Source organism: Uloborus diversus, chromosome 9 (assembly GCF_026930045.1).
Source record: "Uloborus diversus isolate 005 chromosome 9, Udiv.v.3.1, whole genome shotgun sequence".
Lineage (NCBI taxonomy): Eukaryota > Metazoa > Arthropoda > Arachnida > Araneae > Uloboridae > Uloborus > Uloborus diversus.
In genome coordinates, this window is record NC_072739.1 from 130,383,785 (window position 1) to 130,407,613 (window position 23,829).

General features: G+C 37.9%; 1 protein-coding gene across 1 annotated transcript in view; it reads left to right on the plus strand.

Moving 5' to 3' along the window:
- Positions 1–4,848: 4,848 nt before the first annotated feature.
- The window catches only part of LOC129230623 (alkaline phosphatase, tissue-nonspecific isozyme-like), a 78,120-nt gene continuing 59,139 nt past the window's right edge, over positions 4,849–23,829 (plus strand). Inside the window, exons 1-5 of the mRNA XM_054865039.1 lie at positions 4,849–4,915; positions 9,918–10,141; positions 11,513–11,693; positions 11,963–12,126; positions 15,478–15,670. Coding sequence (XP_054721014.1) covers positions 4,849–4,915; positions 9,918–10,141; positions 11,513–11,693; positions 11,963–12,126; positions 15,478–15,670 — 829 coding nt within the window. The remainder of the gene's footprint in view (positions 4,916–9,917; positions 10,142–11,512; positions 11,694–11,962; positions 12,127–15,477; positions 15,671–23,829) is intronic.

Consider the following 23,829-nt stretch of genomic DNA (forward strand, 5'->3'; position numbering starts at 1 on the left):
AGACTGGTAACATTACATTTTTTTTTCCTTCATGCATTAAAATAGATTTAGACACAGAACGGCATTTGGGACTGAAAAGCTGGGGGTATTAACAAAAGAAAATTAGTTTGAATTCTGAAATTTCTGAGATTTATAATTCAAATTATGTTTTTCGCAATCACGAGCTGCGGCAGAATCCTGCTCATTGGAGTTATTGTTTCTAGAAACGGTTCCTGTCCCTCTAAGCCTGCCCCTTCTCCAGGGCGGTTACGTGTGCATAGTTGTGTGTGTGTGTGTGCATAGACCTGTGTGTATGCACGTAGGCGTGTGAGTGTATGTGTGTGTATGTGTGTGAGTGTGTGAGCGTGCGTGTGTAGAGGACATCGACACCTCCGAACAGGAGAAGCGGATAGCTCAAGACCGGAGGAGCCGCGCCTGCAGAGGACGGTGGGTGGTGGTGCTGCAGAGGCTCCTGGTTCAAGCTGAAAAAGGAACCGGACATCAAAGAAAGCAGTGGTGATTGCTCAAAAAAACAGATCACATTCCGAATTAATTCTGTTACTTTTTTTTAAAAGTTACGTACTAGAACTCTTTTTATCAAAACTGTGTTTTGAAATCGAAACTCTAGCTTAGTTGTATAATATGTATATAGCTGAATCTTTGATGAGCACTGAATTTTAATGTCTTCTGCGTTAACCATATTATCAGTTGTCATCTTTATTTACAACAGCATCTTTATCCTGTTATTATTTTTTTTCTTCTACGAATCAACGATTTGAATAATTTCCTGTTATTACGTTCCCTCACTTGTGTTCTTATCGCTCCCTACTTTTTGATGGTATTTCATTAGTAAATTGTAACTGGCATACTTTGCAAAGAGTCCAAAGTTTCCGCTTTTGAAAACTGCCCATTTGAAAAAATATATCACTTAAAAATTTTTTTTGAATTCTCTTTTTGGTTCTTCACTTTTCAATTTACCATGTTTCCTTTATTTAAAATCATTCAGCCTTTTTTTCTCGTCACATATTTTTATTTGCCTCCGAGATTTAATATTAACAGAAAACACTTTTTAAATATTGATAATGAGATAAAGAAAATAAACGTCAATCACTCAAGAAATCGGTACTGATTAAACTTTTAGTATAGCACTAAAAATCTTAGTCAAATGACATTTTCTGAAATCAACCTCACTTTTCGTCTTCAGTGATAACTATTTTACGCTGATCAACCATGATTGAAAAACATTTGATTTTCATAAGATGTGTGAAAGTAATCATTATTAAATTACAAGAAAAAATTGTCTCTGAAAAATGAAAGAATGCTAATATTTACTTTCAAGAATAAAAAAATCATATAAATGTGTGGTTAAAGCAAAATTTGCCGCCCCTGAAAATTTTGCTGCCTTAGGCAGCTGCCTACTCTGCCTATTGGGAAATTGAGCTCTGAGCTTAACACTTAATTGGAAAAGAATGGATGAAAAAGATTTTTGTATGACGACAATGAAAATGCCTGGTCACGAAGTCAAATGTGCAAATACGATAAAATGATATGGGCATTTTTAGTGCAAATTCAATAATCGGTCTTTTGACTTCTGACCTGTTAGCAGTATGTTTAGTGTTTAAAAAAGGTCTTGGGAAAAAGTAGCTTCTAGCGATTAAAAAAAAAGTGACTATTAAAATAAAAGTGTCTGCCAGTCACTAGCAGGGACGCCCCGAAGTTAAATATTTGGGAGAGTGGATATTTTCAATTTGCCTAATGGAACTCCGAATTTTGTAGAATGATAAAATACTGTTATGCACACATAAGTTACATCTAATGATAATACGTTGGGACATTTAAAAATTGCAATATTGCAATTTTTCTCCAAACTTGTCTTTTAAGGATTTTTTCAGAAGGTCGCAGTGACCTCCCATACGGGCTTTCCTGACCACAATGACAAATGAAAATTTTGAATTTTCAGGTCAAGGTGCAACCTTATCAGTATCTTTCAAATTGAAGAAAACTTGAAGGAAATATTATCATTTAGATCCAGCCGCCTGAATGAATCGATAACGCCGTATTGCGGACTTTTTATGTCTAGCTTTCAACTTAGCATAGCACGAACTTTGATTTAACCTGAGAAGTTGTATGCGATTCGGTTTAATTTTAAGTAAGATAAAATCTGTTCCGATGAATGGAATATTTGAAAGAGGAACACGTCTGCACTCTGATCAAATTTGCAACAACTGTTGTGCATTTGTAATTTAATCGCTTCTATTTTTAGATTTCTTTGCAAAGCAAACAGTTATTGAGGTTTTAAATTTTGTAAACATTTTGAAGAAAAATATACTCTAAGGTATTAGATAAAATCCTGAAAGATTGTGTTGAAACTTTCATCCATATCTTTCATTCGAATGAATATTCAGCAATTTACAAAAAACCAAACGGCCCCAACAGGCCCCCCCCCCCCCCACAACAAACCCAACAGGCACGAAGTTAAATTTTTGAGAGAGTGGAAACTCTCAATTTGTCGAATAAGTCTTCAAATTTTGCAGAATGATGATAAGTTTGCCGAATTGAGCTTTAAATTTTGCCGAATCGTCAGCCAAATTTACCGAAAAGGGAAGTTTTTCGGAGGTCACAGTGACCTCCCATCGGGGCGCCACGGGGCGCAACTTCTCTGAGTGAGAAGATCTAAAATCTAATCAGCACTTTTGTATGAAAGTTGCACCTCAAGCTAAAATGAATGTCGAGGGCCCAAGAACTCATTTAAAATTAAAATATGAAGGCTACGGGAAGAACGATCAAAGTCCATTTTTCTAAAAAAAACTCTTGTTAACCTACGAAAACACGTAGAATATTACAGACAGTATTCAAGAGAAATATTATTCATTCAAGAATCATCATAGTGAGTGACCATCATAGTTTTAACAGGGAAGAATGAAGCTAACTTGGAAACGATTCGAGATTTCGAGCTTAAAAACGTAATGAGGAAAATTTGAGCATGGTGGACTATGATCATTCTTCCCTGTGGCCCTTATATTACTTCCTTTTACAAAAAAGGAAGTATTGTATTCGCGAAAAAATTTTCACTCAAAAATCGACCTTAATTTCCATTTTACTCACCCCCGAATGAATATTGAGTTTTTTTTCGACTCGACCACACGTGGATAAGTGCGTAAGAACGTATAGACACGCGAAATATCCATAATGATGATTCCCGTGTTAATTACAGCGAATTTTCTCGTGATGTCCGTATGTACGTATGTATGTGCGTATGTGTGTATGTGTGCATGTGTGTATGTATCTCGCATAACTCAAAAACGGTATGTCCTAGAAAGTTGAAATTTGGTACGTAGACTCCTAGTGCGGTCTAGTTGTGCACCTTCTCTTTTGGTTGCATTCGGATGTTCCTAAGGGGGTCTTTTGCCCCGTTTTGGGTGAAAATCGTTGTTAATTTCGATGTAAACTCAAGTGGTGATATAATTTGTCAGACACTTAGCGATATATCGCCAGTCTTTTGGTCGCCAAGTTTTGTCGCCAACTTGGCGACAAATTTGGCGATTTTTAAATTTTTTTTTTTAAATCTGATTTCAATTTCGCCACTGTTAGTGATATTTAGAGAGTGAACTATTGAATCACATCAAAATTGACAATAACGGGGAAATGACATTAAATTGGAGTAAAAGGAAGTCATGTGATGCACACATCAGCTCGTTTGAATTATATTTGAATCTCCCAATGTCGATAAAGCGTCAAAATTCAGTGAAGACCAATCTATTGAAGGCATTACCAAATCTAAACGTTAAAAAATTCGAAGCAGATGATCAGAAACCTAATCAGTAGTAATTCCTAGCTTGCATATCTAATTTCGTTTACTTCCTTGCACTACTTTACGAATTAAAAATGCGTCCACCCATCCAAAAAAAAAAAAGTGTTCTATTAGTATCAGATACGAGTACGCACAGACATAAGTTCCACCACCCCTTAGGAAGCGTTAAAGCGGAATTGATACACAGACATCTTTAAAGAATAGATTCAGAAGACCCTGATTCTCATGCTCCCCTCCCCCCCAAGAGCGACGGCGGGACCCAACTTAAATATTACATTCCCCCTCCTTCAAGAACGAGCACCCCCCCTCCAAATACAAAGAACTTATATTTTTGGGAGGGCAGAAATTCTCAATTTGCCGAATGTAACTACAAAATTTGCCGAATGATGGTTTTGCCGAATCGTCAGAAAAAAATTGCCAATATAGGAAATTTTTGTAAGGTCACAGCGATTTCCGTGTCCTTTCATCGGGGTGCCTCTACAAAGACTCCCAAAACACCTCCTAAAAAATCATGTCCCCCACCTATAGGAGTCCCTGTTAAAAAAGGGAAAAAACCCTCAATATATGAAAATTAAAAATGTTCATTTTGATTCTTTCTTCCGTTTTTTGCGAGCATTGAATAGAAGAACATAATAAAGAAACATCAGCATGTAACATTTTTTATTGTTATGAATTTCTTCAAAATTTCTCTCTTAAACGATTCTTTACTTTTTCCCGAAAATAAATAAACTCCTTTTTTTTTTCTCCTTAATTCCAGTTGTTTATTTCATCCGAATCAACACTGGCATATTTAATTGAAAGATAACTGTTATTTTTTATACCATTTAGTAGTCCACATGCGAGAATAGAACCACAATATAACTACTACTTTCGTGCGCAAACCTTGATCCTTCGCTTCGTCATTGAAAAAGACCTGTTTGGTAGCAGGTTATATAAATTCAGCGTTTCATGTTGTCCGGGTGGGATTATGGAGTGGGGTGGGACAGAATTGAGAGATCTTCATTTACTGCAAACGTTGGAGAGGATTTTCTTCTGTCGGACTTCCTTGATAGCGCGAGATGAGCTTTCAGCTGATTTGGGTTTTGTTGTTGCTGAGCCCCTTGCTTGCTCAGTGCGAAGATCAGAGTAAGTATTTATTCTTTCTTTCATTGTAGAACACTAACAGGGGCGGATCCAGAAATGTTCGAAAGGGGGGGTCAAGTGTCAATGGCCAACTATACCTCCTAGCAAAATTATTGCTAAGCAGAGGTGCCTCCTCTTCCCAGGGTGATGTGCCCCCCCCCCACAAATAGGAGCAAAATCCTTTTAAACGCCTACCCCCCCCTCTAAATTTTTAATGGCGCAACCTGCTCCATGGATCATATTCTCTCAAGTTTTCATCAAAACTCAACTGTCCATTTCTTTAGGCAAACAGGCTGGTCACATTATCATAAGCTGCGAAATATATGAGATTACAGCTATAAAGTAATTGGAAAGAAGGTGATTCCATGAATTATTTTTTTCGGATTCAAAACATTGAAGTTTTATAATAGTCGTAAAAAAATTCTTGTCACAGGGGGGTCAGCTGACCCTTTGACCCTCCCCTGAATCCGCCCTTAAACACAAATATACCAATTCAAGTTGATTGGGGCAAGTGCCTTCCGATAGACATCCACCGTGACCTTCGAAAACTTCCCTTATTTAACAAATTTTGTCTGACGATCCGGCGAAAATATCATCATTCGGCGAAATTCGGAGTTCTATCCGGTAAAATTATAATTTTCCCGCTAAACTTGGAGTTTCATCCGGCAAAATTATCATTTTTCGGCTAAATTTGGAGTTCCGTTGCAAAATTATCATCATTCAGTAAAATTTGGAGTCCCATTCGGCAAGTTGAGAATTTCCACCCTTCAAAAAAATTGAGTTTGGTGTGACCCTGGATTCAGGATTTGACCAATTGCGCCCCTTCACTCAACTTCACATAATCAATTTGCTTTGGGAAAACAGTTATGATGGTACAAAGTACTTTAGGAGACTTCTCCACATTTGCGCAATATAAAACCACGAAGACTCTCTGCAAGCAATTAGCAGTCGGTTAGAGAGCTAAGTATCAAATGCAAATTTTGTCATAAAACAACAAAAATCACCCACGTATATATAAAAACATTAATTTTTCAAAGTCGGGGGGTAAATACACCCCCCCCCCCCGGAGGGCAAGCACAAATGACGGTCTTGCTGGGGACCTACTAGTATCGGATCGAGTGTAGAAACGCAGGTGCCCCCTATTTTTCGCCGACACGAAATGCCCCTCCCCCCCTCTCCCTGCTTTTCAGTTTCAACCAGTTTTTCAGTTTAACTTTTGATGAATTTATGACGGGAGGAAATTTTAACTGTCGGCGAAAAGTAGGGTAAACCGTAGCATAAGACCGTCAGTCGGGCGCATGATTGATTCTGTCAACAATTGTGAGTCGTTAAAGGCACGAATGTAATTTAAGAAAATAAATCAAATGTGAAAGAAATTAATATACCACGTTTGGTTCAACAAGTGATGAGGTTTTCTTTTTGTAAAACATTGAACAGGGGTGGCAAATGGAGGGGGAGGAGAGTCCTGTAAAGTTGACCGCTATTGTCAGGTACAGAAATAATCACGGATCATGTATTGTCACCTCAAAACCACAGTAAGATATCTAATCCAAGAAATGACCCCAAGATGATCTTACTGCTGCTCTGGGGCGACGATATATCGTCGCTTCAGAGCAACAGTGAGACATCTAATCCCAGAAACAACAGTAAAATATCCTACTATTGCTCTGAGGCGACGCTATATCAACCTCCATCTGACCACTGGTCTAAATTGACCACTAAAGCACTGCACCGCAGGTGCTCAACTAATACAGGCTTCAGTGTATGAAAATTTTTAAGGGGTAAATTTGAGTGGCTTTTTGATCTTATTTTTGAGGTGGGAGTAGTGGGGAGGGGGTCATGTCCTGAGGTTTGTCGAATGCTTTTAAAAATAACTGAATTTATGCTTTAAAATATTTTTGTGAGTGAAATGAATAAGGTCTTGTATTCATTTTTATTAAAATAGCTATTAAATTTCAAAGACACATAACGTAATTTTTTGTGCAATTATTATGATAAAAGGAATTCCAGGAACAAATTTAATTTATTAAGAAGCTTAATAGTTTTTTTCACAATTCTATAAGCAGCGAAATCCATTGTCAAACAACATGACAGCATTTTAAATTGAGTTCACCATCACTGTAAGCAACTCTTTCTGCATTTTTTAAGAATACAACCCAAAAACAATCACATTTTCGCAATAGGGCTGCCAACATTTAATTTTTATGAGGGAAAAAACCACTTCAAGGTAATATGTAGCTCTTTCCTGTTTTTATGTACTGTGTTAACATTCCCTAAACAAGTTGTGCCCAATTTACGGTTCGCGGATCGCTTTTGATGTTGAGCCGTGTTACCCATTGTTTTGATAAATGTTACGAATTTAAAACTATGTTCTGAGACTTTGCAAAACAACCGATAGTCATCATTCTGCATTAATAATGATTGTTACAAGCTTGGAGCCACTTAGTCAGAAATTGGTTTCTAAAATACAGATGGCAAATTATTTATTTTAAACTATGTTCTGGGACCTTCCAAAACAACCGATTGTCTTCATTCAATGTTAAAGATTATTGTTACAGATTTGGAGCCACATAGTCAGAAATCGGTTTCTAAAATACAGATGGCAACTTATTTATTTAAAACTATGTTCTGAGATATTGCGAAACAACCGATAGTCTTTATTCTGTATTAAAAATGATTGTTACAAACTTGGAGCCATATAGTCAGAAATTGGTTTCTAAAATACAGATGGCAACTTATTTATTTAAAACTATGTACTGGGACATTCCAAAACAACTGATCGTCTTCATTCTGTATTAAAAAATGAGTGTTACAAACTTGGAGCTACATTGTCAGAAATTGGTCAGATGGCAACTTCGCCTTAATGAAATACCCATGTAAGTGATGATACCAATAACTCTTGGTTTGCAATTTTCTTTCTTTTCTCATTGTTTTCCCTCGTCATCTAGAATTTTTTAAATATATATATATATAAATTTTATAGGATGTTCTGGATCACGAGATTCATCTTAATTGAAGTGCAAACCTCGGATAAAAAAGTTTGGGCACTACTGCCTTAAATCCCTTAACCCAAAGTATAGATCCAGCTCTTGGTTCTAAGGGACCATTCATTAATTACGTAAGGGTCCCGAGGGGGAGGGGGTTGGAAAAAATCTCTACATACCCTTACTTTGTGGGGGGGGGGGGGTCAAACCCATTCTTACGTAATATTTTCCAAGTTGATATTTTACATTAGAAATCGCGCGGTCAAGTGGTTTGGCTGGGATCTATTTCATTTGCGTCTGGAAGATTTAAAAAAAAACCCATTAGGATAAGTTAATTTGTACTTGTTTTAGGAAGAATTAATAATGTAAAATATAATAAAATAATCGCACTATATGTGGCATGTTTTATTTTTAATTAGTATCGGATCCATATACAAAAAAATGTCGAAAAAATATTTAGTCTAGATTCCAACATTTTAGTAAATATTTTTTACACAAAAATATTTAATCTAATAATAGTGAATTTAATAACGATTGCAGTGATGAAAGGTTCGTTATTTTTTTTTTTTTTTTTTTTTTTGAAAAACGAAATGGAATTTTACGTAAGAACAGGGAGGGGGGGTTGAAAATTCTTACGTACCCTTACATGGGGGGGGGTCAAAAATTGCCGAAATCATCCTTACGTAATTAATGAATGACCCCTAGCAAAGTCTTTTCCCAACAGCAATCTTTATATTTGATTGCCTAACTTGTTAGATTAAAACCAAAAGCAGGGAAAGCTTCCCTCGCTCGTTGCATCCGGTTGTCAGCTGCTGCATTTGACTTGGAAAAAACTTGGTTAAAGAAGTTTCACCTCCTGGTCTCTGCTTTCCCCCGTCCAGCAGCCGACTTGGGCGGCTGTTTGTTATTTGGGCGTATACTGGTGATACCATGTTAAATTTGGCGCGATACGATTTAGTGAGAACTTCACGATGCTCACCAAATTTGATACCAATCCGAATGTCGTCCAATAAGGCCTGCATGACATGCGGATACAAACTTAAGTGATACACATTACAATATCTCTAGTTTAATGCAAGTGTTGCCTACCAGCAGGTCGCGACCCCGATGGGGGTCACGAAGCATTTCTTATGGAGGTCAAGACACTATTTGTATTTGAAACATATGCATCTATGAACCTTTATACGTTTTTCATATTTCTTTTATGTTTTAACAATCTTTCAGACCATTTTTTTCTTTTAATAATATTCGTACTTTTGGTCTGCACTTACATTTGGTTAAACAGATAGAAAAATAATAGATTACTCGGTTAACAAGAAACATCCAACGTTATTTAGCACAAATAAACATATTACAAATGAGTTCCGCACCACTTGGGTATTATCGGAGGAAGTACTATATCGATCAATTCCATCTATGACCTGGATGGAATTCCAACCAGGCCCGTCATTTCGAGTTTTTCAAAGGGTAATACAAATTACACCGGAAAATGGCCAAAACCCCTCCCACTGATACGTAAATACATTATTGCTCAAAGAGGGGGGATGCAATTGCCCTCTCCTGAACCCCTAAATGACGGATCTGATTCCAGCCTAGGTCTATACCGACTTCTGGGCAACTGGTGTTTGTTTATAAAGACATACAGTCTACATTTTTACATCAGCAAACCGTATAGCAGCTGTTTCTGCATTTATACCTTCAATATATAATGATTACAGTCTGACCACCCATTAGAAGGAGAGGCAAATATTCGGTTTACAGGCGGAAATGGACGCATATATTATGCAGTCTTCACGGATGTCAGCTTCTGAAGGTGTATGTTATTCTATAAATTAAGCAGAGTCATATTCAAATAAGTGCAACACGCGTATCATTTTTTTTTTCTTTTCCCCTCATTCAGATAGACTCGCCTTTACTGGACGTTTGCCAATTCCACACAGTCCATGGTCAGACTGTATGTATGTATGTACTCTTGCATATCAGTCAAGATGGCCATCTTGTTTGAAACTTATTTCCTGCAGGTAGAGTAGATTACTGGCGTCAAGCTGCAAACAGATACCTGAAATCTTCTTTGCACGTCCGAAAAATTGAAGGCTTGGCCAAAAATGTAATCTTGTTCCTGGGAGATGGAATGGGACTTCCGACTGTCACAGCGACCCGTTACTACAAGGGTCAAAAAAAGGGAGGAAAAGGAGAAGACGAAGTTCTCACGTTTGAAAACTTCCCGTATGTCTCGCTTTCAAAGGTAAGACTAAAGCCTTTATCTTAATTTCTCATCTTTCGGTTTTTAATATGTGTCACCGGACAATGCTTTTATTTTCGAGTAAGACCATGCAATGTGGAGCGAACCAGCTAGTAAGTAAATAAATATAATAAATGGAGTGATTCTACTTCTAAGAAAGGGAAAATGTACTCTGCAACTTTTGTCACTATCTGACCAAATCAGAAAAATCATGTGAACTGCACCAACTTACTTTGTAGCCTAATCCCGGCTTCCCCTATGATATAAGTATCCAGGGCCTAATTACCGCACAGGCCAACTAGGCCTGGGCCTGGGGCCCCATCCCCATCTTCCTAAGGGGCCCCAAATTACTTAAAGAATTCATAGCATTACAACTACGCGAAAAATACATGTATTTTTATATTAATAATTTAAAAAAAAACAACTTTTTGTTGGAAAGGAACTTACTTATAGAATAAGTTTTATAAATCGTACCAGTAGCGAGTTTACCATGTCACAATTATGAGATGCCTAGAAGGGGGATTCATGAATGCGCATGATAAATGATTTACATAATTCTGTGACAGACAAAGGGGCCGCCAAAAATCAGTCTTCAAGGGGCCTCGAAATTATTGTGGGCCTAATGCCACACTTTTAGTTAGTCGGACCCTGTAAGTATCGCCTTCAGCTTTTTCGGCTCTGCTCGGGTTATGAACAGAGCTGCGGAGGCCAAGGAAAAATGAACGACTCCAAGAATTTTAGAGCCTTCTTAATCCTTACGAATCCTTTATCCAAAAATCTGTCCAACTCTGACTTCAACTCCGCAAGCACCGGCAGAATTGCGGGCTTTGAGAGAAAATGGCCGACTCCGACTTTTCAAATTTCAAACCTTCGACTCTTGACTCCGACTCCTTTATCCCCAAATCAGTCCGACTCCGATTCCACAGCCCTGGTTATGAAGATTTTGACCTGACATTCGGAATCACGTCAAATCTTTCGGTGTTAATTTAGTTTTCTCTGGGCCTATAATTTTTTAAGCAATGCATTTTTGTCAATGTTAGCAGTTCTGACCGATGTTAAAATACAAAATAAATAAATAAATAAATAACTTTCAAAGAAAAATTTCCAAGAAACGATCAGCAGCGCTGTTTGCATCCTCATAGGCTACGGAAAATTTAGCGCATGAGCTTTTGGGATGTTTTGCCTGTTTATTTGATGGTATCGGTTGTCCATCATAAAACTGGTTTCCGATGTGTGTCTAATTAATACCACATCTATAGAAATAAAATTTTGCTTTAGGAAAACTATTTTCTTAAATTTATTTACTTACTTTTTATTTGTTCGTTTTGAAAGATATCTGCCTTAATTCAACCATTTAAACTTTCTATCTTACAGACATACGCTTTGGACCGACAGATGTCCGATTCGGCGAATTCAGCTACAGCTTATCTAGGTGGTGCGAAAGCCAACTTTGGCACTATCGGGGTGGACGGAAGAGTCAAATATGGAGGATGCACAACATCTCTTGACAGCTCAACTCATGTTGATTCGATTCTGAAATGGGCTCAAGATGCAGGTACAAACTGACTAGGAGCAGCCTGGCTAGGTCCAGATCCTGTTGCTGGTCGTCACTTTTGTATTTGCATGATTAGATTTACCGAAGGGAATATGCGAAAATCAAAGTTCTCCCAAGTTGTTTTGCATATGCGCATTTTTGCGACACTGAAAAGCGTTTTCTTTAAGCACGAAAATATATATATATCACCAAAAAGAATCATAAAAAATAAGTCGAAACTTATATTTTTAAGGTGATTTTTAATTATTTTCTTTTCTTTTTGTCCACAGGTAAATGGACTGGTTTCACGACAACTACTCGTGCGACGCATGCAACGCCAGCGGGATTATATGTGCACACAGCGGGTAGAGACTGGGAAAGTTTTGCACCGGATCCGAGATGCAAAGATGCTGCCAGGCAACTGGTAGAGAACTCTCCAGGAAAAGATATACGAGTAAGTTCATTTTTTGATACTTTTCAGTTATCTGTACGCCAGTTAATACTTTGCGCGAAGACTCACAGCCAGTAGCGATAACATGCCAACTGTTGGTACCTGTGGCGTGGCGTATGGATGTGGAAGCAGAGTGAGAAATATATCCGTGGCGGGGTTTGATCGACGGGCCATTGTGATGGTAACTCAGTGCTTTACCTCTAAGCCAAACGGACTTCAAGGCTAGGGAGCCAAGCTGTGTTACGTGCTCTCTGAGTGTACACCACATTGCTCCTCCAAAGTGATGGAGTGGGGAAGCGAGAGAGCGATACTTCTATCAGATTAGGCGTTCTGGTTGTAGTTGTGCCAGTAGCTGAAGTTGTCTTTGATGAGAGTGTTGCTGCTGCAGAGCGAGAGGGGTGTAATTTTATTAGTATCTGCAGGTTACGATCGTGAATGTGAGCGCCAGCGGCTAGGCAGACGAGCGAGCAAAGCAGGAGCAGTTATTACGAGAAATAAAATTTCTTGCGGTCTATTGCTGCATTATATTGTGCCCTATTGTGTGTTTGTTCTATTGCTGGGTCACCAATATGTGACGTACGGATGTGAGCGATGTGTCCTTAGCGGGGTTTGATCCACGGACCTTTTTCTGATAACCCAATGCAGTACCTCTAAGCGAAACCGGCCTCAAGGCTCGGGATCAAGTTTGGTTTGCTCCCTGAGCGTACCGGTACTAATTCTACGTAAGCCATCAATCGATTGTTTGGGAAGCTTTCGATAACTACATGGCTCTAAAGATTTTTTTTTAAATTGTTTCCTTTTCCAATAGCTTTTCTTACCAAATAAATAATTTAAAAAATTTTTTAAATAATTATTCACCCGATTATTTTACTTTTGACGTTTTCTTTCTGGCAATACTTTTACGAGACATTAAGGTTTCTTTCGTACTTTTATTTACTTATTTTGTTTTATCTCTTTCTTCCTTTCTTTTTCTTTTTTTTTTTTTTTTTTTTTTTGTTAAATTAATTTCACTTAAAAGCAAGCGAAAAAACAATACAACTTTTTATTTTCACACCGCATTTACGTAACAGAATAATGACATCGTTTAAAACGAACATTTATTTTGAATCTTGCTTGTTACATAAGAAGACAACACATTTTTCGAAAGGAATATCCTCTACTTTATGTAATGAAAATATTATGTAAGCCAAGTCACCGTTATATAATCTAAAGACTTCAGCGACCAGACTACGAAATTAAAGCACAAGAAAGATGGAAAGGACCTGTGTGGAAATTCAGGCAGTTTGTTATTCAATAAATCGAATAATAACTAACTGAAAGTAATGGAACTTTTTGACCTTTAATAATATGACCCTATTTGATTTGCTTAGTTAATCATTTGGTCACTAGTTTCATAGAAGTATGAATATTGAACCTTATACTTAGAAAAACGGAGGTATTTTGCAATACAAAGACAGTTAGCTTCCTTTCCATTTTTCACTGTAGCATGAAAAAGAGCTATTCACTCTAGTTTCACCTTTATCTTCCTTTTTATGCGGTTTGATGGAATTCCAAATGCGTAGTATTGCCGACTGCCCACCAGCCAAACTGCAGGAATCGCTCTTCAAAAGAGAAGCTGACACTTGATAACGGACACTATATGACCAAAGGTATTGGGACACTTTCAAAAATTCACATTTTTGCGGATTTCTCGAGAAATAAGAGACCAATTGCTTTGTAATTTTTTTCACTTGAAAGATATACTCCAGCTGTTATTTTTCAATTAAAAATTCAATCTACTATTCATTTAGGGGACCAGCAACAAATTGAGAAAACAAAGAGGTTTTTGATCATTCTTCATTGTAAATAGCTGGGAGCAAACTAAAAATTTCAAAAATAAGTTAACGAACTATGTAGAATTTATTTTTATATTTTCGTGAAAGTATCTCTTATACCCACGAAGATATAAGCATTTCTTTCAAAAATACAAATTTTATTTGAAGGTTTTTGGCTCATTACGTCCAGAGTTTTCCGTTAAACGTTACTAAGATTTCAGAATATTTGATAGCATACAAGAGAAACATAATAAAGTTTGAAATTTAAAGGTTGAAAACTTAGTAAAATATGAACGTTTAAAGTAATTAATTTTTCACTGCGCGTGAAAGAGAGCAATTTCTAACCTTTATAATTCAATGCCCAGATAGATCTTGCAACTCATAGTAAAATTCCAGCTGAATATCTTTAAAATTAAAAAAGTTATCAACGATCTAATGAGCCGAAGTTCAACAATTCTTGGATAGGCGATTAATTGTGAGGGATCGTTCACAAATAATCCATTTTCATCATGAATCGCTCTGCACGATAACAGGAAAGTGTTGCTAGTTTGCGAATGACCCCTTACGATTCGTCGCCTATCTAAGAATTATTTAAATTCGGCTCATTAGATCGCAGAGGCAATAAAACAGACTTTATTCGATATTCTTCAAAAATACTGACCGAAATTGTTTAAACACTACTACTTCGAAATCTGCTGGGAAATTAGTAGCATAATTCCGCGCTCATAAAAGTCCTTTGGCTGCTGCAGGAACCACTTACGCACGCACTCCTTTACTTCATCGTCCAAATGAAATCGTCGTCCCCGAAGTGCCTTCTTGAGTTCCCAAAGATATGGAATCATATAGGGATAGATCTGGACTATAAGGGGCGTGGTTCAAGACTTCCAACTTAAATTTCCGCAAAAGTTCCTTTTTTTGCATTGGCTGCGTGTGGTCTAGTGTTATCGAAAAACAGGATGACAGCACGTGAAAGTTTACCGGAACCACACACAGCAAATGTAAAAAAGGAGCTTTTGTAGAAATTTAAGTGGGAAGTCTTGAACCACCTCCCTTGTAGTCCAGATCTATCTCCCATATGATCCCAGATCTTTGAGGGACTCAAGAAGGCACTTCGGGGAGAAAGATTTCATTCTGACGATGAAGCAAAGCAGTGCGTGCGTAAAGCCTTGATTTCCTAGGAGCGAACACGACGATCGTCGGCGTCGCTCCTCGCCGAGGCGAAAACTTGATTCTTCTACGCATGCGCGCCCGAGCTAAATCGACGTCATGAATGGCCACGCCGGAATCCACTTGACTTTGATTTCAGCGCCACCGCGAGGAGCGACGTTGAAGATCGGCGATTCGCTTCTAGGAAACTAGGGCTTAATTGGTTCCAGCAGCAGTCGAAAGACTTTTATGAGCACGGAATTATGAGACTAATTTTCCAGAGGGATAACAATTTCGGTCAGTATTTTTAGGAGTGTCGAACAAAATCTGTTTTATAGCCGTTAGCTTCGTTACTTATTGACTGATCCTAATAAATACTTGATCTTTGAAACAGGTGATGTTGGCGGGAGGTCTGAGTTATTTTCTTCCCCCGAACACGGTGGTAAATGGAACCAGAGGTAAACGGAAGGACTCGCGCAACCTACTCGATCTCTGGATGAAGGACAAGTTGCACAAAAGGGGAAAGGTCATCTTTAGTGCTGAAGAGTTTCGAAATGTCGACACAGAAGAAGTTGACTATTTATTTGGTAAGTTGACACGCATTGGTAACTTGGACTTTTTTATTTGTACAGAGTGTCTGAATGTAGGTGTACACCCTCCCCCCTTCTCTTTATTTTCAAAATTGTTTCTTATGGTTGAGTGCTTGTTGTACACAGTTACCTTGAAATCTTGAGAGTCCTAAACATCGGTAGAGCACCCCCTATGTCGTAACACAACTGAAATCTGCTTCATGTTCCGTGACTATTTTTATCAACTCATAACTCTGGTCCCTTAAAGTGTACAACGGTGAGACAGGATGGAACGCCTTGTCCTGGATGTCCTGTAGCCAGACTAGGACACATTGAAAGTCCGAAAGAAATATAATAATAGAGTTATAGATACACACACACACCAGTGCACAGATTTTAATAATACAGACTAGCCGCTTTCGGCGGCCGCCTCGACCTTGAAGCCTACGGCGCGTTGGTAAACATCGCCGAAGGTGGTGTACTTTGGGAGCTTCGCCCCCTTCTTGCCGCCTGCGGCGGTACAATAATTATTGGGGAGTGCATTCATTTTCGACTCGGCATGGGGGCTTTGCCCCCTCTTTATCACCTGAGGCGGTACAATAAAATTAATGGACATTAGATTAATTTTCGGTGCGGCATACCTCTAACTTGACTCATTTTCGCTGGAGTCGAGTCCTTCCTAGGTCAACGCGCCACAAATTTTTTCCAAACGAAACGGATGAAGCAATTGAAAAACATTAAAAAAATACGCCTTATTAGGTTCTCAACCTAATAATTGTTCAACCTGTGCCAGCGATATGGCCTTGGAAAAAAAAGGAAGGGAGACGCGAAAAAATCGAAAGGAAACACAAAGCACCAGTTGGTTTTGGAAGATGAACTGAAGTAGAAAAGAAAAACACTCTGCTAATTAAAGTCGTATAATTACGCAGCCAAGTCAGACACGTAACCTAAAAAATTACGAATCTAACGATACATGGTTCAAATATCAGTTCCCTGTCATTCACCAGGAGTAGCTACGACATATGTAGATAGATAAACTCAAACATACATACACTGGATATCATAAATTAAGGAAAAATCACAAAAATGACGATTATTCAAAAAGTTACATATATAATTTTATGAAACTTACCCACAATATGCAACACAAAGTAAGATATAAAATAACATAAAAAGAAATCATCAGACAATTATTGCAGTATAAAAATTAACACATCCCTAAAATGAACAAATCAGTTCACTATAGGAAAAGTACCTTAAATATGGAACATGTTCCCCTCTAGAACCAGTGCAGTACATACAGCGAAGTGTGGTGCTGTCAACCATGCGGACTATCAGTTCCACAGGGAGCAGGAGTTATTGCTCTTACAAAGCAGTATCAAGCGTGGCAAGGGTCTGAGGTAGCGGGTTGAGAGCAGCTAGACCTCTCCTTAAAGCATCCCAAATATGCTCGATAGGATTCAAGTCCGGGGATAGAGCTGGCCACTCCATGCGGAGAATTATAGCCTGTTGAAGATAATCATCTACGATACGAGCTCTGTGTGGTCTTGCGATATCGTCCTATAACAGGAAAGCATCACCTATTGCCCCGGCATATGGGCACACATAAGCATCAAGGATGTCATCTCTATAAACCTGAGCATTCACAGTTCCCCTTGAAAGGTATGGAGGTCTGTGCGTCCACCTAAAGAGATGCCACCCCAAACACAGACACTGCCTCTTTCGTATCCATCACTTTCGCGGATGTTTGACAGGTGATAGCGGGTTCTTGGTTATCTCCATATCAAAACACGCCTACTATCGCTTCGTACTCATCCGTAAAGAGAAAAGCCATCCATTGATCAGGCGTCCAGGGGATATGTTGTTGTGCCTACTGTAAACGGTCCCTTATATGGTGAGGTGTGAGTGGTACACAAATGGCTGGTCGCCTCTCATACAGACCACCTTCGCGGAGCTTTCTACGTACAGTTGACGTTGACACCAACCTTTCGGTGGCTGCAGAGGATCTGAGATGAGTCGGAGTAGCAACTCTATTCCTACGTGCACATAACCTTAAAAATCGGTTATCGGTGCTTTTCGTAGCCGCTGGCCGTCCTTGGCTGAATCTCTTGGATGACGAATCTGTCGTTTGAAATTGGCTCTGAAGTCTATGAAGCACAAAAATACTCACATTTAGCCATTTGGCTACTTCTGTTTGACTTTGCTCTGACTCGAGCCTCCCAATGGTTATCCATCGTAGTTCTGCAGGCAACAAAATGGCTATCTCGGATTTCTGATGGCAGTATTACAGCCCAGTTTATAGGCTTGATCTCAAGCATGGACTTTTTATACTCCTTACAGATGACGCACTCCGATTTCAACGCCACTAATTTGCATATTGCAATTTCTTTGAGAAATTCTTACTCGGCAACATATTTAAATTTTACTCGATTTGACTTATTTTTGAGAGAGTTATCGCTATTTTTGTGATTTTTCCTTAATTTATGATAACCAGTGTAGATACAACACTTTTTAATAATATTATTTCTATTTCTATTTCTATTCAAGAGTCACAACTGACTACAACTGAATTTATGTCGAGGTCTGCATACTAGTGCCTTGCCTCCATTATTTTATATACCGATAGATGGCAGCACCATCACCGGATCGAACAGTTAATGAGAATTTAGAACTAGTCCAAGAGCTAATAGCTACCTGGTACTAGCACCCCCAGAGGTATCGTTTCACTTGGAGGACATTGAGACCACGAGCATATTTAACGTCGCCCAGTCCCCTTTAATGACGACGGTGGGTCTTCGACCAGCGGGGATCGAACCCGAGCCCCTCCGGCCCCGAGTCCAATGCCCTACCGATCAGGCTACCACGGCCCTTAATAATATTAGATGAATAATCTTTCAACGATCTGTAGCTGCATGAAGTGCCAGTTCTGTCACAAGTATGTTTTACAACGTCTGTTTGTTCATAAAATTGCACATTAGCACGCGAAAAACCACATTCATACATTAAGTTACACGCAACACAATGTTTAATTATTTACTTATCTTCGAATGAAATTAAATTTAAAAGAAAATGCTCAAAGTGCATTGTTTCTCAGTTTCAAAATCTGAAGTGTCAGTTCTGTAACAAGTATTTTTACTACGTAATAAATAAACAATGTGCTCCGTGCAGTGGTTGGAAGTAGCAGCTACAAGTAGCTATGCTACTGTAGTAGCTACATTGTTTAGTAGTTTGTAGTGTAGGGCATTACTTTTTAAAAAAATTAGTGCAGTGAGTAGTTCGATACAAAAAATAGTAGTTTGCAGCGATTTCTGGAAACTACTTTTAAATAAACTTTTTAAAAAAAAGTATCAAGGTTTAAACGAGTTTGACTGGCGTAAATTTTGCACAAGTACGTCAGCAGATGCAATAAGACTCACAAAAATACGAGCTGACCTCAAGCATATCATTTTGACGCCATACGTTCTATCTGTTTGACGCCATAAGTTAGTTTGCTGTCGTTATTTTCATATTTCGTCAATATTTGTATTGAATAGAGCTTGACTTAAAAAGAAAAGAAAATGAAAAGAGATAACCGCCAATTTAGTCACTCCTTTGTTTTTTCTGGCTGCCAAGAAGTCCCGTGGATGAGAACGTTTTAGATTTCAGAGATTCTTGTTCCAATACTATAAAAGCATAAAATACACCTCCAGCTCAGTCATTCCATCCGAGGACTGCAGTTTCGTGCTTATTAGCACTCATCAGCCCGGAATAGGAAGTGGTTGAACTGGAAGTGGAAAACTTCTTAAGGAAGCCAAGAGAGCCATACAAACTAGTAGCTAATATAGAATTAGCACTGACCAGACGAGTGATAGAACCATTGCTTCATCACCAAAAACATCATAGAAAATTAATCACAAATGTACGTAAAAATTATCGTATAGAGCAGGAGCTCCCAAAGTAGGTGCCGCGAAGTGTCCACTGTATCAATATATGTAATATATAATAGAAATAGAGGAGTGCTATGAGAAAGTTCTAATTCTTCAATTGGTACCACAAATCAGAAAAGTTTGGAAATCCTTTCCCATAGGCTATTACCAAACTATTACTATTACTCGAAAATCGCCCGTCAAGGTATGACGGGTAAAAATTGCTTCTACATTTGAACGAAGCCATTGCCTGTTTGGTGGTATTTTCATGGTTGAAATTTTAATCCTCACTCCAGTGGATTAACCCTAAACTGCAGTGGATAACATTAATTTTCAATCACTTTTTCGTTTCTTCATTCCCCTAAAAGGACTGTTACCAGTAAAACGGTTAAGTTCCCGGATCGAGTTCAGCCTTGTCACAACAAAGCCTTTCTGCATGTTAAACATTACTAAAACATATTATCAAATTATCATGACAGAGGCGCGAGTTTTATTGTTGATGTCGTCAAGAGCGTTACTCGATCATTGGATATTATATATGTGAGGATTATTATTTATTTTTGGAGTAAGAAAATGCTTTTAACGTGAACGAGCAAAATTCTCAGAGAACCGATCACATTTTTCTGCCGAGAGGTTGCGGTCCAGAGAGTCACTTACAAAGAGACGGCACGACCGTGGGGTCGGAGATTTGTGTCAGTTTTTCTTCGAGGTGAAAGAGGACCCCTAGTACCTTACGTGGTTAAAGTAATACGACGCAATACTCAGAAAATTGAGAAAAATCGATTTAAAGTCGCCATGCAGTCTCCTAGGCGCCTTATGAGTTAAAAATGTCAGTCTCTTGACGAGCCGCTGCTAGCCTAGTTGGTTAAGGCGCAATCTTGTGCTCCAGAGATAGCATGATCGAATCCCACTCTGGACTTTCTTCTTCTTTTTTTTTTTTTTTTTGCTATCACAACATTTAGTGGTAACGCTATTCACCCCTATATTACTTTCTGAAATTTTTTTTTGCTAAAGATTGCAAACTTTTTCATTCACTGAAAAACATTCTTGCTCGTTATTGTGTACGGTTTGTTTTGCCTAGTAAAGGTTTTTGACCTGTGGTCCCCTTAAAGGGACATCTGCTCATAAGACTGCGCGACTCTGAGAATTGTACTGCAGTTAATTTTCCTATTTCGTGGTGAACGTGAACCTACGTGTCTGTTCCATGTCTGTTCCAAACGCAAAGTTATCGTATAGTCAAAATTTAAAATGTTGGCTGAAGAAGTTGATGGCTCTTCTGGAATATTAGAAGAAATTCCCAAAGAATCCATGTACAAAACATTCCCTTGGTGCAACCTTGTAATGTTTACTTCTACAGACAAGTCAAAAATTTCATAAAGCGCTTGCAAAATTGCAGCGAATTGTTAGAGCAAAATAGAGAAATTAATTCCTGGAAAGATTGTATAAAAATTAATTCAATTATTCACCATCAATTATCGTCACCAATATTCAAAAACATGATTCGATACGCATGGTTTGCGTCTAACTTATCCATTATTCGAAATATTTTCATGAATGTTAATGAGGTATGTTTTTCTACTGATATAGTGCAAATTCCCTGCAATTGTAAAAAATACGCTTTCATTTGTTGCGTAAGATGTCGCAAAAATTATTGCTTTGTTTGTTTCTATGATAACTACCACTGCGGTTTTTATACATAATCATTTTTTAAAAATTGAATTTTTCCTTATAGACTTGGTTATTCTCATCAAAAACTCAATGTTCCTACTCACATCCTTTAGAATGAAAAATGCGAGTTGTTTTAAATTGTTTTGCCGGAAGAAAAAGAAAATAATTAAAAAAAAAATGATGTAAATAAATTCTTAAAAATTATGAAGGGAGGAGAAATTATATTTCAATAATTGCTGTGATAACAAAAAAAAAAAAAAAAAAGATCCGAATGTCCTATGAGCAGATGTCCCTTATAACCGTAAGGGGACCACAAGTCAAAAACCTTTACTAGGCAAAACAAACCGTACACAATAACGAGCAAGAATGTTTTTCAGTGAATGAAAAAGTTTGCAATCTTTAGCAAAAAAAAATTTCAGAAAGTAATATAGGGGTGAATAGCGTACCATTAATTGTTGTGATAGCAAAAAAAAAAGAAGAGGGTTCAGAGTGGGAATGGATCGTGCTATCTATGGAGCATAATATCGCGCCTTAACCAACTAGGCTAGCGGTGGCTCGTCAAAAGACTGACATTTTGAACTCATAAGGCGCCTAGGAGACTGCATGGCGACTTCAAATCGATTTTTCTCATAATTTTCTGAGTATTGCATCGTATTACTTTAACCACGTAAGGTACTAAAAGTCCTCTTTCACCACAAAAAAAAAAAAAAAAAAAAGACGCACATCTCCGACCCCACGGTCGTGCCGTCTCTTTGTTAGTTAGACTATATTGCTTATTCGATGCCCCCCGCCCCACAAACTCTCACTTTCAACCGGTTCAAACAACTAAGAAGATTAAAAACCTTATTCAATCTCTTCTCCCTTCGTAAAACTAGCTTCAATATTCCAATGTGGAGTCAATTGCGACCCAATGGGAGGTCACTGCGACCTTCCACAAATTTCCTTATTCGGCAAGATATGGTTGTTTTCTTCAGTCAAAAATACTCCATTTTTGTCACTGAAGTTGATAGAATGAGCAAATAATAATAATAATAATCAAATGGACCCAGAAAATACTTTTATTTTCTCAACAGCTATTTTTTAAATTATTTTGTTAATGTCCGGTTTTTCAAAAAAAGCGTCGTCTTTATGGCGTCACAAATGATGTACGTTGGCGCATTCCACTGTCGCGCTGAATGTTTACGCTTGCTGGCTACCGCACTTTCAGGTTATGGTAATTCAGAATCGAATTAAATATTGCGCTCTACTCTTGCTATCAACCACATCATTGCCACTACATATGAGTAAAAATAAGAATTAAATAATGCGCTCTGCGAATGGCAATTCTTTATTTGTAATGTCATGCTGCGAAGCATAAAAAATGAAATTGAGTCTGCGCACCGATTCAAATATATATATTTTCTTAAATAGTAAACTTTGTCAAATTATTTAAAAAATGGTCAAATCCTATGTTTTTAAGCATGTTCCTTCAGAAAAAAATACTTTTAAAATTTCGCAAACGACCCCATTATCATCATTCGGCGAAATTCGAAGTTCCATTCGGCAAATTGAAAATTTCTGCCCTCCAAAAATTTAAAATTTAAGTTTGGAGCTCCCCTGTACGAAGTCACTGTATATATGTATAACTGCGGCAAGTTTTCAAAAAGGGAGACAAGAGGGCACATGCCACACAAGAACAAAGCAAAATTGTAACTATCGCATAGAAACTTTTTTCATTTTTTGCGTAAAATAACACAAAAGATATTTGAATCAAATCCCTTGTTTTCAACGATTATAGCCGTTTTCCTTACGTAACTAACTTGTTTCTTATTCAAGGATAGGTAATTCGTTGACGCTTCTTTGATACAGTCAGTCATTAACATAGAAAGAAGGACACGTGCGTGTGTTGCTGTATTTAGAAGAGTCTCGTGAATCAAGAAAACAAATTCTAAAATTAATGACTTATTTTTCAGGTTACAATAAACGGAAAAAGAAAAAATCCACATGGAACGTAAATAGCAACACGATTGCATTAATCAATCACACTTGTTGCTGTGACTTTCTTAATTACGTGGTATTCCGTGTTCTAATCAATGCAGAGCCATGCGCAAAGGTTAGAACTAACGATTGCCATCTGTTCCCCCTTGGGAAAAAATTTAAATGAATTTATAAAAAATATTTGTCTGTTAACTTATCTTGTTTTCGTGATGTAATCAACACGCGAATTATTCTAATTATTACAGGTCATTGTTATGGAAATCGGTGAAACGAAGTTAAATTTTTGGGAGGGCAGAAATTCTCAATTTACCGAATAGAATTCCAAATTTTGCCGAATGATGATAATTTTTCCGAATCGTCAGACAAAATTTGCCAAAGTTTGATAGAATTTGACCGAATGGAATTCCAAATTTTACCGGATGATGATAATTTTGCGGAATCGACAGACAAAATTTGCCAAATGATGATAGAGTTTGGCCGAATGGAATTCCAAATTTTACCGGATGATGATAATTTTGCCGAATCGTCAGACAAAATTTGCCGAATCAAACATTTCTGGAAGTTTACGGTGACCTCCCATGACTTCCCATCGGTGCGCCTCTGAAAATATTGTCTTCCCACAGATGC